This window comes from Syngnathus acus, chromosome 10, assembly GCF_901709675.1.
Source record: "Syngnathus acus chromosome 10, fSynAcu1.2, whole genome shotgun sequence".
NCBI lineage: Eukaryota > Metazoa > Chordata > Actinopteri > Syngnathiformes > Syngnathidae > Syngnathus > Syngnathus acus.
The window spans coordinates 12,443,439-12,459,124 of NC_051095.1; the positions used below are offsets into that span (position 1 = coordinate 12,443,439).

General features: G+C 43.3%; 1 protein-coding gene and 1 long non-coding RNA gene across 4 annotated transcripts; one reads left to right on the forward strand and one right to left on the reverse strand.

Annotated features, from left to right (window-relative positions):
- Positions 1-350: 350 nt before the first annotated feature.
- On the reverse strand, positions 351-7,073 carry LOC119128789. Its single transcript, XR_005099079.1, has 3 exons — positions 6,873-7,073; positions 4,143-4,249; positions 351-483 (listed from the first exon to the last, which is right to left on the reverse strand). It is a non-coding gene; the product is annotated as an uncharacterized LOC119128789 (long non-coding RNA).
- On the forward strand, positions 2,703-15,627 carry LOC119128788 (synaptopodin). Of its 3 annotated transcripts, none has more exons than XM_037261559.1 (4): positions 2,703-2,845; positions 5,090-6,233; positions 9,386-11,394; positions 12,962-15,627. In XM_037261559.1, exons 2-4 carry the CDS (start codon positions 6,071-6,073, stop codon positions 14,222-14,224), a joined length of 3,435 nt encoding a protein of 1,144 aa, XP_037117454.1. In that variant the 5' UTR covers positions 2,703-2,845; positions 5,090-6,070; the 3' UTR covers positions 14,225-15,627. The 3 variants fall into 3 exon arrangements, 2 of the variants coding, with proteins under 2 accessions (XP_037117454.1, XP_037117455.1); XM_037261560.1 differs by having other exon boundaries at positions 2,724-2,845; positions 5,985-6,233; XR_005099078.1 differs by lacking the exons at positions 2,703-2,845; positions 5,090-6,233; positions 12,962-15,627 and adding an exon at positions 7,053-7,831 and having other exon boundaries at positions 9,386-9,526.
- The last annotated feature ends 59 nt before the right edge of the window (positions 15,628-15,686 follow it).

The following is a 15,686-nucleotide window of genomic DNA, read 5'->3' on the forward strand; positions in this document are numbered from 1 at the left end:
CGAAGACACGTGTGAGTAAGGTGAGGAGATGAAAAAGATAAGTTTAGAAAAATACAGTGAGGATGAGTGGAAGCAGGAGGAAAGATATGTTGGCAGAAGGAGAAGAAGCGGCAGAGATATTACTTGAGAAGCCTTGAGGTGATGGATTGTGTGAGCACCTTGCTGAGACCATCCATCAGGTAAGCAATAGTGGAAGGGAAAAAAATTCAGACATAAAAATCACCAGTAAGACCCTTTCAATCCAACTTGATAAGACTACATATTTCTGTGTTAAAACTGCTCGTGTGACAGCCAGTTAATGGGAGTGGGCCGCCAATCATTGAAGCAGACATACCAGAAAAAGTAGTTACTGGGTACATTTTGATGCCCATGGGCAAACCATGGGCACAGCTACATGATGGCTGTGGTCACCATTGGCTGCGCTGTCCGTCTGTCCGTTTGTTTGTCCGTCCGTCCGTCCATGTATCCATCCATTTATGTAGACTAAAGTACAATATACACAAAAGTCAAGCAATGACAAATAAAAAGGCACAATCGAGTACCGTATTTTCCGCACTATAAGGCGCACCTAAAAACCTAAAATTTTCTCAAAAGCCGACAGTGCGCCTTATAATCAGGTGCGTCTTATATATGGACCAATATTGAGCCACTACAGGAGGCGTGTCCAAAGTCCGGCCCGTGGGCCAAATGTATATATCTTATATATGGACAAAGTTTTAAAATGGGCCATTCATTGAAGGTGCGCCTTATCATCCGGTGCGCCTTATAGTGCAGAAAATACGGTAAAGTAAGCTCATGAAAATGTTGCTTTTTATTTAATTCTATTTATTCCAGTGTGTATTATTGTGTTGAGCAAGGTTGCATATATGCACATTTTATGTCATGCCTGTGGATGGTATTATAAACGATGGCATCTCGTGGCCAAGGCAGACCACACGATCACAAAATTAACATGATAAAACAGTTGGCTTTTGTACAGCACACATCTGTCCTGATAGCCTTTCCTCATATACGAACTTGGCGTATAGGACCATAAGGCCGTAGGGCTGATTAGACAGAGTGGTGGAAACATTTTCCTCATTTCTGTTTTTACAAGGTGGCAATGTGGGCCAGTAAAGATATCATCCATATGTCCATTTGCATTATGAAGCAACTGATCCAATATTCCTGCTGTATCTATTGAAGCCTGTCTCTAAACCTTCCAGAACCACAGCAAGAAGAAATCAACTTGAAAGTTGGCTTATCCAACATCTGGAGGGCAATTAAGATGTTACTGCTCAAGCCTTCAAGAAATATTTCCACATTGTGGCTTTAACGCCAACGTACATTTCCAGATTCACCATCCATCCATCCATCCGTTAAACTCCACCGTGGAGCTCCTGGTTTACTGTACCATTTGTCTATGTATCGATTGAAAGCATAACTGTAAAAGTTTATCACATCAGCAGATGGTACAGTTTGAGTTACGGGTGCCATAAATAAAAGAAGTGCTCAATCGGGATCAACATGCATAAATGGATGTTCTTGTACAGAGATGTCAAAGTATCAGTTGTTGCAGAGTCGTATTTTATTACATTTTTACCAACACACTGAAAGATCCTATTCAGTGAATTCAAATCTTACTTTTTGAAGGTAATTGTTGAAACTGCACAAAGACTGTGAACTATGCGGGAGCTTCAACGTTAAACCGTTCAAATATTCCCAGATTTTTAAGGGGGCGTGGCTAAAGATGGGCCTACTTGTGTTGCCCCTCCCTCTATAAGAACTGAAATTTTCATTCGGTGGATTAAGGTTAGAATGGACTGCAAACATCTGTCAGTTATTGTTCAGATTACTGAGAATGCAAACTATAAACGTGTGGGCACCGGGCATTTGTTTTTCATGACATCGACGCGTCTGTTTGGAATTATCCCTACGGCTGCCCCGTTTTTGGGTTAATGTTAACATAAATAAACTAATCCGACTCGGAATTTCACGCACCAGTTACTGACTACAGTTCTATCATATGCCGCTTGAAGTATTGCCTCCAGCCATATACAGTACACTCTTTGAAATGGCCGTTAACGTACTTATCAATGTATATGTTAGTATGCGTTGAGTGCTTTTTGACAAAATTATTATGACAATACCTCACTGTGGGAGAACAGATAAGCATCAAAGTGCGGGAGTCATGAGGATTGCAACAGTTCTATTTTCCCAAATAAAGTCAAGGTCACTGCAGGTTTCCAACATAATCTTCAGCAATACCGTATGTATACTTTTGGATGGAGTTTCATATTTGGTGGATTTTGTGCTTGCTGCTGGAATATATGATCTGGCTTTTACTCACTGTGTATGCATAATGAGACAAGAAAGGATCACACAATTGATGTGTTCATTTTTTCCCCCCTTGTTTACATTTACTCTGGCTGTTTGGCTCTTGGCCGAAAAGTGGGTCAAAAATTAAAAACAGGGAAGGAGGGAGGGTAGAAATGAGTTGGAGCCCACATACTGCTCAGCATCTTCGTGTTGAATATGAAAATATATAATAGCATAATGTGTTCAGTATGCAAGCTTGAAGGAAACCATATGAAAAAGATCCCAGACAAAGAGCCTTCTGTGTTCCAGCTGACCCTCCACCCCGCCCCATCCATCGTCTGTTTCATGAGTGAGGCGGGAGGGGGGGGGGGGGGGGGGGGTTTGCAGAGTCATATAGGAACTGAAAAAGGGGGCAGTCTCCTCTGCTGCTGCCTCACACAGACTGACCCCGGCACAGTACAGGTGAGCTGCAGTGAGTGGGACCAGCACACTCCCGCAGCAAGGAATACTGCTGCTGCAGATCAAATCACCTGCAGACTATTCCATGGTAAGTTGCAATCTTTGTTTTAGAGAGCGCGGACAAGCGGGTAATTGAAACAAAGGAGAGAAAGTTTGGAGGAGACGGCAAACATCTGGGGGCCGCTGGTTTTACCCTCATTGGGGACTTGCAGGGTTCTTTGTCTTGCTACTGTGGCTCTGCGATCCAGAACGGTCTGTGATGATAAAGTATGTTACATCAGGGGAAACTTTTATTTATTTATCTATTTATTTACTTACTTATATATTTATTTATATAACTTACTTACTTACTTACTTACTTACTTACTTACTTACATTTTAACCCTAAGAAATCTTATATTAATTTAGAACTAAGTTATTAACTTTTTGATACAGATAAATAGATTGATCGATAGATAGATCGCAAATGATATAGCAGTATATATTAATTTCATACACCCTAATTAGTATATTTAAAATATAGTATTGTCATTTTCATTAACTTTCTTTGCTGACGGTCTGTGAGCAATCACAGGACTTGACTGCTTCAAAGTATTTTTTTTCAATATTATAGTTCTATGACACATTACAAAGCATCGCTATAGTACTGATAATACTTATTTTTAAAACGTGCTTTACTCCTTTGATGTCTAACACTTTTCAGGTCATGGTGCCTCCCTCTTGGCACTGGGACATATACACTACCCCTCAAGTGTCAATCTATGTTGCTTGAACTCTCCCACTTGTGGAAGAAGGGAGTGAAATGTACGGGAAACAACGTTCTCCTAGGCTGCCCCCCCCCATTATTTCCTGAAAATAAAATACTTTTGGCAAGATACATGATATTCATTGGAAGACTGCCAATTTTTAGATGTCAGTCATCACCTAGCACAAGCTGAGGCATGTTGACGATCAAACCCCCAACAGGAGTTATGAACCAGGAATGCCAGTTTTGGAGTCCAACCAAAACTCATTCCTCAGCTTGCCAAGAAGGCATTGAATTGCATACTGTTTGTGTGAGGTCAAACAAAATCCTTCAGCAGTTTTAGCTCAAACCTGTTGGAGGGCTGCACATGTTCAGTGTGCAGGTAAATACAGTAAAATATAGCAGACACACGGTAGTCAATTGTGTGGAGATCGAGGCCTTCTCATGAACTTATTGCGTGATACACCTTCAAGGCTTAGAGTAGTTCCAACGACACAGATCACGTATCCCGCATGCGTGCACATTAGAAGACTGATTACAGTTTACATGAGGATGCATCATTCACTGACAATGAACAGGAGCGCTGTGATTACACCCTAAAGTGGCCTCCGGGGGCCCAGACTGTAAATGATATCCCTACCTGTAATCATGGAGGTCACTGAGTGGTGGAGAGAAGCGAAGGATTTGCGGTTGAGCAGCGCAGGTGGGCACAGTGGTGCAGCTTTTGAAGTCCAAAGTAATGGGTGGCTAGATAACGGGAAAGGAGGGGAGATGACATCAGATGTCAAATATGAAAAGCACAAACAGTACAATTAGTTGGGTGTGCATTTCTCACGAGAGCTTTGAAGCAATGCCATATCGGAGCTATTAGAGAACATAGATGGACATGAGAATGTTGGGGAATGACGAAAAAAAAAAAAAGATAATGTCAGTCTTCCAATGATATCCAGATCTGTGAGACGTGCGAGACTCAAAGAGCTGTTGTCAGAGAGTCTAAACAGTGCCGGCCTTCATCTGCTCTCACTCACCACCATCACGTCACGATGCCAAATTGTGGAGCTTTTTTGTTGCCGGGTACCGTTTTGTTTTGACTGTCTTCATGGTTATGACTCTGCTCGCATATGTCCGACTGCTTTTCCTTATGAATACACCGCCATCATCAAGGGTTATGTTGCACTTGCAAATAAAAAAAACACAAAGCAACATCGGAAAGGCATTTAGTCATAATAATGATTAAATGAAAACGTGTTACCATGGTGATTCATGTGCAAAAACAAAGACGGCTCTTCAGTATCTTCAAGGAGAGTCAGATTAAGAGCACGTTGGTTCAAAATTTGGTCAGGGTAAATCTATAAATTGAATGAGACGCTTTTGTGACTTTGGCCTGTACAAATAAACCTCATTTTGAAACAGCGTGACTGCTTTTTCAAGATATTTTTTTAGCTTGACAATTCCATGAAATCTCAGTTTATTTTCTCGAGCTCAACAGCTTAAAAGTAGATTGGCAGAAGGTGATCGATTTTATCTCGTTGATGCTCGGCCAAGGGCTCCACCAGATCTATAAACCATTCCTCTCTTGTTTTGCAGGTTACCTTGGAGAGGACATAACGTTGCCTTTTTGCACTTAAGCACCAGATTCCCTTCAGAAAGACTTTGAGTCTGAGCCAAAACGAGGCCACGAAAACATTTGCCGGGAAGAAAATATAAACAAAGTGAAGACAGACCCAAACAATTGCCGACCACAGTTTAACCCAAATCATGACGATGGCTTCCTTTTTTGCTTTTTAGTATTAATGTCAGTTACTACACGCACCCTGTCATCCAGTGGAAAAAAAGCAGTCTGCTGTAAACACTTTGTTTGGCTCTCATATATGAAAAAAGTAACACATGATCCCGAATGAAACCATTGAAAAGCTTCACTGCAAAGCCATCTTTGGAATGACCTTTGCTGTGTGACATGTTATTTCTCACATACACCAAACAGCAGGAAACTGCCATAAGCGCAGCTCCCTTGTCATGTCACACTGGAGTTACGATCGCCAAGATAAAGAGCAGATCTTTTCGCTGAAAGAAAAATAATCTGAGGGCTGGAGATTTGGATGAAGACAGAGAGAATGCTTTGGTGACTGAAATAGATGTGGAGGAAGAGCAACGTCTGGGAAAAGAAAAAGGAGTATTAGAGAAAACTGGACTGTTTCCTCGGCTCTCCATGCCAGAATTGTGCAATTTTTGTGTGGCAGTCGTCCAGCGGGACTCATTTGGGGAACGTTGCCGAGGCCCGAGAGGGAGGTCCACTTAGATAGAGAATTATACTTGATGAAGACAAAAGCCAGAGCGCACTTCTTTTTGACATTTTTCATTGCAACTACAAGAAAACACTTGGAAGCATTTGTGCTGAAAGCAGGACCGTGGCCAATAGTAGCCAATTGGAAAACTGAGCTACTTTCCTTGACACGTTTTTTGTTTTTTTGCTTTTCTCCAGTAAGGAGTAAAGCTTCAACAGGGAGTTTCGATCCAACTGGGACACAACACTTCCATAAAAGACTGTGATTTTAACTTGGAGTTACAATGGAGATGGAGAAAGGACACATATCTTTGCGTAGAGGAGTGAGCTGGAGTCCAGGAGGATTGACTAAATCTATCCAGGCGGCGCAAAGCACCACTGTGGAGGAGTGCAACGCGACACATGAAATGACTAGACTCAACACGGAACAGATGAGCAGCAAAACAAGTGAGTGTTTGTGTGCTTTCTCTCCTCACTTGACGAGAAGTGTCTTTGAATATGGTGTGTGTGTGTGTGTGTGTGTGTGTTGGGGGGGGCTTAGAGGAAAGGGGTGGAAGGCAAAACGTCAAAACCGAAAAGGTTCCACCTTCTGTGTAACTGGAGAAGGCAAAACGCTCCACGAAACATCTGTTTCCATACAGCTAAAATTCACACAAGCCCGTCAGCAATGGAAATGTAATCATCAATAAAATGTACAGCGCAGCGACTGACAGCCATGTCTGACTAAGCCGCTTCAGCCCCTATTAAATAAACATTGCGTTGTCAAAAATCATTATTAGTGAAAACATTGAATCATAATTTGAGTCAAGAACAATTCAGTCGGAAGACGCTGGATTAGATACACTCGAGATCCAATTCAAGATCTTGCAACAATTTGGGGAATAATTACTTTCTTTCTCCATATTATCTTGTGCGCGACCTAATATTGTGACCAGTTAAGTGTCTGTTATAGAGATCACCAAATGCATCACGGCTTAAGAAACAGCTTGATGTTGGCTTACACCTCTGCAAAGACCTTTTACACAGAAACACTATCGGGTTGGTTTTAACCTCTGGGCTCTTCTCTTATCCTCCCACGGGATTCACCTAGAGTTTAGGTCACATTCAGTCCAGGAGATCCCAGGACCTTTTTTAATCCTGGCCTTTCCAAACCGCCTCTCACAACAGCCACTGGGACCAGTGGCTGTCATCCCGCTCAGCCTGCAGCCAGTGCCTGACGAAAGATAACATCCGACAGGGTAATCTGACCTTTGATACACAAAATGCAGGGTTAGCCCTCTGACTCGAAAATCCCCCCGTTGTATGGGAGTTTTCTATCCCATGGAAGGGGGGAAGGGGGCCGATAGCAGAGGGATGAGGTCGTGAAATTGGACGTGGTGAGAGAAAGTGGGCGTGGACGATTTGATATCATGGCTCAGGGCTTTGAGTTTTGTCTTCGCTGCAGGACAGGAAATTCCTATCCCAGCCACGGCAGGTTGGAGTTTATGCCTTCAAAGAGGCCAGGCACTCAGGGAGAGTGCGTAATCAACACACAGACGGACAGGGAGGGTAGCGGGGGTCAGCCACTGGGGCTCGGCGAATTCTGTGCACTAATCCGTATGCACATAAACTGGAGTATCTCCCTTTCCAACGAGGGTCAAACACTTTTCGGCTGTCATTCGACATTAGACGACGATAAGCCGCCCACAGACTGGTCGCTTCTCTTGAATTGTCAGAACAAAAGGCAGAGCTGACATCCAGAGTTTCTCCACAGAAGCCATAAGCTCTGCTGAGGTTTTTTTTCTTTTCTGTATTTATTTTTAAGAAACGAAGCCTTATTAAAAGTAGCGCAACAGAGCCACAGGCAGGCAGACAGGCGGCGCAGGCTCCAGCTGCAGACACCCTCCCTCTCTGTGTGCTGCTGGACTTGCTAAGAAAAGGAAATTGGAGCTTGTGCCACACTACAGAAAGGGAAAGGGGTGTGTGAGACCAGCAGACGCAGTTCTGTGGAAAACTCGTTGGGACGTACAAAGCGGCAGAGCTCTCTCTCAATGTGACAGGGGAAGGTAAGACAAAAAATACGCCACAGTAGGATAGCCGGCACAAACTTACAGGAAACTCTTTTGTTGATTTGAAACTTTGACTTGTCACGTTTTGCTAACTTTTGCTACTTTGATGACATGTATGTATCTTCCGTAAACAGTTTCTGATGAAAGTACTGGAACTCAATTGTTTAAATGTCAAAAGGATTCAAAATTATGCAAATGAACATACTCTCTGTTTCATTGTTGTAAAGTTTTTAATCACTGTCATCATGGTAGATTAATGAACGTAGATTGATTTAGATAACAAACAAACAAAAAAAACTATTTTAGTCGCGAGCGACCAGGGAGACTTGCGTTTATTTTGAGACGCTGTCGATGATGTGAATATCATGTGCCTGGATTTGCACCTGTATGTTACCTGATAACTAATCTGGCTCCCACTAGAGGCAAATGTTTATAGTCAAGACATTTCATTTCAAGCTTCACTGCTCTGGTACCGTCCCTGGGCAGAAATTATTCAAAGATAGATCCTAATAAAAGTCATTTTGGGGACAGCCTTTAAAAGAGAGTTCAAATCTTAATAAACCATATGAAGACATTTATACTATTTTAAAGTCAATCATAAAAGGATTTCATATTTTATATTCTTGATCACTCAGGGGCATTTAACTTGGAAGAATCAATTACAAATGCATATAGTGCACTCAGTTTTAGTCAGTGACAATAAAAGCTATAAATGACATGCATTATACCAATCTGTAATTCTTTTTGGAACGACACATAATTACTTTAAATAATGTAGCTGTCTGAATAAATCAATGTATGGAACAAAGAATGAGTCATGCTTCCTCCAGTTGCCATGGGAACCTCCTGAAGAGACTTGATATTTCTTCCGCCGGCCAGAATTACATGAATGAGATGAATGATGTATAACGTGTGGCCGGAACCAGTAATTATCCTTCGACTTCACGTTATTCATCAAATTATGCCATTTGGGAGGTCAGTTCATAACCTGCAGCTCAAATGATACTTTCGTGTACTTTTTTTTTTGTTTTAAAATAAGACTATATTAATTTATCGTGTTTAACAACTGAGGTTTTTGAATCTGTTGCAGTGAGAAAGCAGTCATGTTGGAAGTTTAAGCAGGGGGTTTTCTCCACAGTGGAAGAATGCTCAGGGAGGGACTTGACCAGATTGCAGAGGAAATAACTCTGCTGCTTGGAATGGAACTCTTAAGCTCAGAAAACAAACTATAATTTTAAGCAGAGGCATGCTGAATACTGTCATTTTTCAAGCAACACAAAGCAAATGGACACCACTGGCTTTTAAATTCTGGTCAATAAAGTTAAACTTGTGGTTTGTTTGAAATCAGTTGATCGTTACTTTCTTCCGTTCTGTTCTTCAAAGCACTCCAATGAGATTCAATTTGGTGGTTAGGGAGTCGTTTGTCTTTGTTTCAATTTTCGAGAAGTAAATAAAGCAAGTCGCCGTGATTGACCATAAATCAAACAAGATGACCTACATTTCTCTTTTACTAACCAACGTGCCCCTTTACTTTTTCTTTCCCTCTGACAGATCTATCCAGGAGTGTCAGTTTATCTGAGAAGGAGCTAAAAGAGGCCCGCCAGAGGAGCCACATCATTGCAGCTCAACTCACCGTCCCTTCCAGCTCCAGTTCCAGAGGCGTGCAACTCTTCAACCGGCGCAAGCAGAGGGTCAGCGCCTTTACACTGGAAAGCGCTGACGTGTGCTCGAAGGAGGACAAAAGTGGCAACGTGAAAGCCAACCCGTCATGTAGCAAACTAACATGGGCAGAGAGAAGTCGTGAGGAAAAGGACAAAGACTTGAACTACGAGAATTGCACTAGCAGCCCACTATTTGTGCCTATCGGGAGTATACCAGCAACAAGTGATAACATGGAGGAACAAGGCAACCGCCATGTCAAAGAAGATGTCGCTGAGCCCAGTGGTATCCAAGATAGGCATTTTCTCCCTGTAAAGGAAATAGATGAGCAGGAGGAGGAAGAACAAGATCCAATCTACAAAGAACTTGAAGGCAAAGTCGTGGATGAGCTTCCACCCGAGAGAGAAAATACGAATCCGATCGCAATGAGTCTCATGGAGAGAGAGGCGGCCATGAATGGAGATCAGCCGGGAACAGCTCCTCTTGAAAAGCTTTCGAATGGCTGCCATGGGCCTCCGATGACTGCTGTGTCGACCTCGAAGCAGACCACCATCATCAATCGAACTGCCAGGCCGTTTTTCTCACCGCTGACAGTGCAGTCTCACGAAGCAACGAGTCTTATCACGGACAACCTCCCTTCTCGTTCTGCATTCAGCGCTCCCCAGCCAGAGGTGGTTTCACCTCCGCCTCCCCCGGCATATCCCACACCTCCTCTACCGGCCTTCACCGACAAGCCTCCAAAAAGCGATTACATCAGTTCACCTGTTGCGTCTAACACTAACTGTCCACCACCCGCTGCCTTTACTGCATCTCAGAGTGCCACTTCACCCCTTCCTCAATACGGACCCCCAACAGCGCCAAAGCCTTCTACCTTCGTTCCTCAGCTGTGTTCAGGGAGGACGTCAGCGCCACCAATCAAAACGGGATTTCTTGAGGATAGTGCTGCCAAGCGTCCAACGAAAAAGCCAATGTTCACTTTCAAAGAGAAGAAGGTTGTATCGCCAAACCCTGAGCTTCTTTCTATGGTGCAAGGGGTGGATGAAAAGAAGAAGCATAGGCATAGATCTGTGCCTGATCCCGCATCTGAGGAGGAGTTACTCGCTCTGGGTGCAGAAGCGTCCAATTTCCTCGCCAAAGAGGATGACAGGGCTGAAGAAGCCAAAGCCCCAGAGTGGACCTCTTGTCTTAAGAGCTCCAGAACCTATACACGAGTAGAACACAAACCAGAACAGAGCCTGAATGATGCATCAGGTAAAGGCGCTGAGCTTTTTGCCAAGCGCAGGTCCAGAATGGAGAACTACGTCATTGAGAATCAGAAGGCAGGTCACCATATTAGATCTCCTTCTCCAACAATGTCTTTGCCACCATCTTGGGTTTACCCATCCAATATGCCGGGTAGGGTCAAAGCTATTGCGAAAAACTCGGACATGTGCGCTCAACTTGCACAAAACATGAAAGCCCAACAAAGTGCAAAGCCAAAACTAAGACAAACGGCACCAGCGAGACAAGTTCAAGAGACGCCTCCTCTTGAGAATGGCTGCTCCAAGATAGAGATGGACCTCTCAAGACACCGACCCTACCAGCTAAACTCATCCCTCTTCATCCTTAAGCCAGTCAAAGACCCGCTGAGTACCCTTCCGAAAGGAGCACCTCAGTCCAGGAACGAAATGACTTTTTGTCGACAGACTTCCTTGCCTAACAACCCTGCTACTCTCTTTCGCACCCAGTCTCAATCTCCCCAGCTTCCGGTCGGCTCCATCACAAGAGTAGAGTATCCAGAAAATGCGTCTTGCGGAAAGACATCAGCTGCTTTTTCTCCAGCCCACGTGTCATCTAATCGGCTGGGGATTCAGGCACCAAGGCCGAGATTTTCTGCCAAGAAAGCGGGGATTGAAGCACAGGTGTGGAGGCCTTTTATCTTTTAAGATCTTTGACGTGGTGATTGCTAAACTTTATTTGTCATCAAATTTGAACCCTTTTCCTTCTACCTGCACCTTGCTGTGTTTTCTTCCTCTTCCTTTGCTTCCCTTAAACTCCTCTTAAAATGAAATTACCGACGTGACATATTCACATAACATAAACGCCAAATTATTCCTTACGGGAGAAAACAAAAACGGCAATTTGAATTAAAGTTGCTGATTTCATCAAGTAACACCTGAGGGATTAACCTGAGTTCAAATAAAAGTGTGTTAACATGATAAGACGAGTTTTCGTGCCCAATGCTGCAAGGCACTTTAGCACCCAAATGCCTCCATCTTGAGTAGCTCAATAAAATGAATAACAACGTTGCTTTCCTTCTTCCACACGGTGTGTTTTAGTTATTTGAGGAGCAGGGTGATGCTGTTACAAAGCACTTTGACAGATGTGTCATCTGCTTTATGAGCTGCTATTTGCAATTTAATGCTGCTCGCTGAAGTGGAAATGCAGCCATAGAATTCCTTTTATGTCTTTCTATCTGGAGAGTAATTTGCTCTCTCACCACCATTTTTTACTCCACATGTTGCTGAATTCTTTGATGTTTACCATCTGCAGAGTGCGTGCTAATTTGCTTCCGGGACCCGCATCAACTTTATTTTCATGATTTCGAGCAGCAATTTCAGAATGGTTTGTTCAAAGGAAATATATTCATTGGTAATTTTTTCCCCGGGTGTTTGCATGTCTGTTTCCCTTCCTAAACCTTCATTCACGTTGTGTTCTAATTGTGTTTTAGGTGAATTACTTCTTCTCTGATTAAAGCTTTACGCGTTCACTCGTCTGTGACCTCCTCCTCCTTTTTCGAATTTCATATTTTACTTTCACTTTTAATGAATATGCAACTTTCCTGGCATTCTTGCCGACACTGCAAAACCTTGCTCATCCTAGATAAATAATGACTGATAATTTTGCATATACAAATGTCGACACAAGCATATTTCATAACATGATGGATTGAATAATATTTTGCCAGTTACTTCAATATCTGTTACACACTGAGAATGCAAATCACGTCATGAAGGGCTCGGAAATTCTAAGAACTAAACTTTTAAAAAGCCCCTCAGGGGGGAGAAGTCTTCACATTATTATTCAATTGAGATGATGCGATAGTATTTGATAATGTTTATTGGGTGCTTACATGTTGTTCGGCCAAGTAACCTCAAATCCCTGCCTGCAAAGGCCATGCATATTCACAGTAACCTGAGAATGGCATATAAAACTAGGTCGACATGGGCTATTGGCTAGGCGTAGTGGCACAAACAAATGCAGGGGATTCAAATTCATGGCTATGACCTTAATGCCACTGCGATTATGATAAATATTATTTAGGTTGAAGAGAATCCCCGTATTTAAAAAGACGTGTTATTTCCCGTGCATCTCTTTCGGAGCGAGTGATGAACAAAACAAAGTATATGCCACTGCCAAGTTGGCCAGCCGTTGTATATTTTACGAAGGACTGCAGAGTAAAAAGCTATATTTGTTGTGGTCCAACAGAGTCCAAGGGAAGCCTCCGCAACTGAACCAGCCAGTGCAACTCGGCTGGGCCTTACAAGGAAGTTCAGCAGCCCCGACTGTCTTGGCGGTACAACGTGGACGTCCGGTCTTCAAACACAGCGTCCCCCCGTGACCATCTCTGGCCGATCGGTCACATCACCCGTTCCTTTTTCAAGGGTTACAAGAGGCCAATCTCCTATGAGCAGCCAAAATATTCAGCTTTCCACAGTTTCGTCAGCTTCCGGAACCAGGCCGCCACAGACATCTACATCCACATCTCCATGCTCCCCGCCTTGGGGTTCAAGATGCCAATCCCCAATGGCACCCCAGAATATCCAATCATCCACCCATTCCTCTGGTCATGATTTCAGATTCCAAACATCCCATTCCTCTCGTTCGCTACCATGGAGTTCAAGGTGCCAGTCCCCGGCAGTCAGTTCGCAATCGACACATGCTTCGCATATTTCGTCTAAAACATCCACAAACACCTGCCCAATCTCTCCACCTTGGGGATCAAGATGCCAGTCTCCCATGGTGAGCGCGAGTACCGAGAAGTCCACCCTCTCCTCACTTTCTTCTTCCAGACCGTTTCAAACATCCACAACTGCACCTCACCGTTCTCCTCCTTGGAGTCCAAGGTGTCAATCACCAATGGTAATCCAGACTTCTGCTATTTCTACTTCCAAACTTTCCAAACCACCAACAACCACTTCTCCTGTCTCGCCACCTTGGGGCTCACGTTCCCAGTCTCCTGCACTTTCTCATACTAGTTTGTCTTTCCCCTCTGCTCACCGTCTGTCCATCTCCTCTGCCTCTTCTCCTGGTCCCCCACCCAAGGACATTCGCTGCATGTCCCCAATCAACAATAATTTCGAGTCAAAGGCTAACCATCGAATGCTGGCAAAGAACATAATCAATGCAGCCAAACGTAAGAACAGCCCCTCGCCGGGTGCGTTGAGCGTTCACAGTTTACCCATCTCGCCTGTGGGATATTCCCACCATGGCTATGACTGCAAACCATTCCAGTCACAACGGCTGGGGGGGCAGTCGCCCATCTTCACCAGCCCTCCACCAACCCCAACACAGCAGATCTGCTCCCCAGTGAGGCTCTACAACACACGCTCGCTAACTGACTCTGATGCGTCCATTGAGTCCGAGGACTCGGGCCTGCGGTTGCCTGGCATGCATTCATACAACACCTGTCCCCGCGGTTGGGGCGGCAGTCTGAGGGTGAAGAAAAGCACCATCTCCACCGACCTGTGAGCTTGCAACAACCGGGGTTACATTGAGACATCTCGAAGCAGCAAAATTCCTGATTGATAGTTCAATTAGCAACCGATTGTGACTTATGGCCTTACAGTGACAAGAACAAGCTTTTTACATAAACAATTGTGGTAGCTTGTACGCTTCCGGCATACTAAAAGGACACATTAACCAAAGATTTCTTTTTTTTTCACTTCACTTTGAATGAATGTTATACTTTACAGTCTCACAAGGAGCATACCTTAGCTTTCCTAGCTCATTAGCAATGACTGATCATTACTTTTTGAATTTTACAATCGTTGTGTACTGTTCAAAACAACATTCCTACTTTATTAATGACCACATGGATTATTATGCTCCTAATACTATGCAGCACAGTGGTAATCACTAATCACACTATCACACATGACAGCAGTGTATGTCTATTATAATCCAAGGGAAATTGCCATACATAGTGCAATACTCAGTATAACATAGTGTACATACTGTATGTTGCTTTTTATTGCATTTGCTGAAGTGAATGTAAACTTAACAGAGACAGAAAAGAGAGTAGAGGGGATGTGATGTGGCATTAGTCACCCATTCAAAAAATGTTTGAGAGTGATTCCCCAAGCTTTTAATTGCTGGTGCAAATGAAAGGACTTTAGAATGGATGGGCATTTGACCAAACTTCTTAAATTCATTGTTATTTTGTTTCTTTATTTGATAGGGGTGAGAAAACCTCTCTGAATGTTGTGGACCCCTTTCTGTGCCATTGGCATATTGGACCGATTTTAATGCTACCTGAAGGACTTGCTTGTATGAATGTAATGTTGACTCCCTCCCCAATTTGCTGATAAACCAATTTTCAGTGTTACATCTATGAATATGCGGAAAAAAGGATTTTAAAAATGTATTTTGAATGCAGAGTATGTTCCTGATCATATCTGGTAAGTTGCTTTTTCTTGGCAACTTGATTTGCAAGTTTTGTTTCATTCCTAAGCAAAACGAAGCGATTTCAGTCTGGATTGTCTCCAAATAGCGCTTTGTGCAATTCCGTTAGTTGCCAAAATGGATGTAAGTGGCCGTGGCCTTCAAATCAACAGATCCGAAAAGCGATCCTTGCACACATCTTGCCCCACCATACGTCAGCAAACACAGCACATCAACTGAGTTTTTTGAGAGGCATGGACACCTGCTTGGTGTTGACCTTCAGCAGGATTAAACCTGTCGCCGTCAATGGATTGGTTTCAGTAGGACTTTGGACAGGCCAACCACTCCTGACACTTTTCATTTAGACTTTGGCAAGCATTTCTTTTTTGATGGCTCTGTGATTATGCAATTGCATTTTTACACAACTAACATTCCATACTTGCATGATGTCTGGAAATCTTTGAATAATAAAGTGGTGACACACAAGTAAAGCCTTGTAAAATGATTTCTCTCCACAAGACTATAGTAACGGAAAAATCCCAGTATTGAC

Coding starts and splice junctions, on each gene's coding strand:
- LOC119128788 (XM_037261559.1), top strand. CDS start 6,071: ATGGAGATGGAGAAAGGACACATATCTTTGCGTAGAGGAGTGAGCTGG. Junction 6,234..9,385: donor ACAGATGAGCAGCAAAACAA/GTGAGTGTTTGT, acceptor TCCCTCTGACAG/ATCTATCCAGGAGTGTCAGT. Junction 11,395..12,961: donor AAGCGGGGATTGAAGCACAG/GTGTGGAGGCCT, acceptor GTGGTCCAACAG/AGTCCAAGGGAAGCCTCCGC.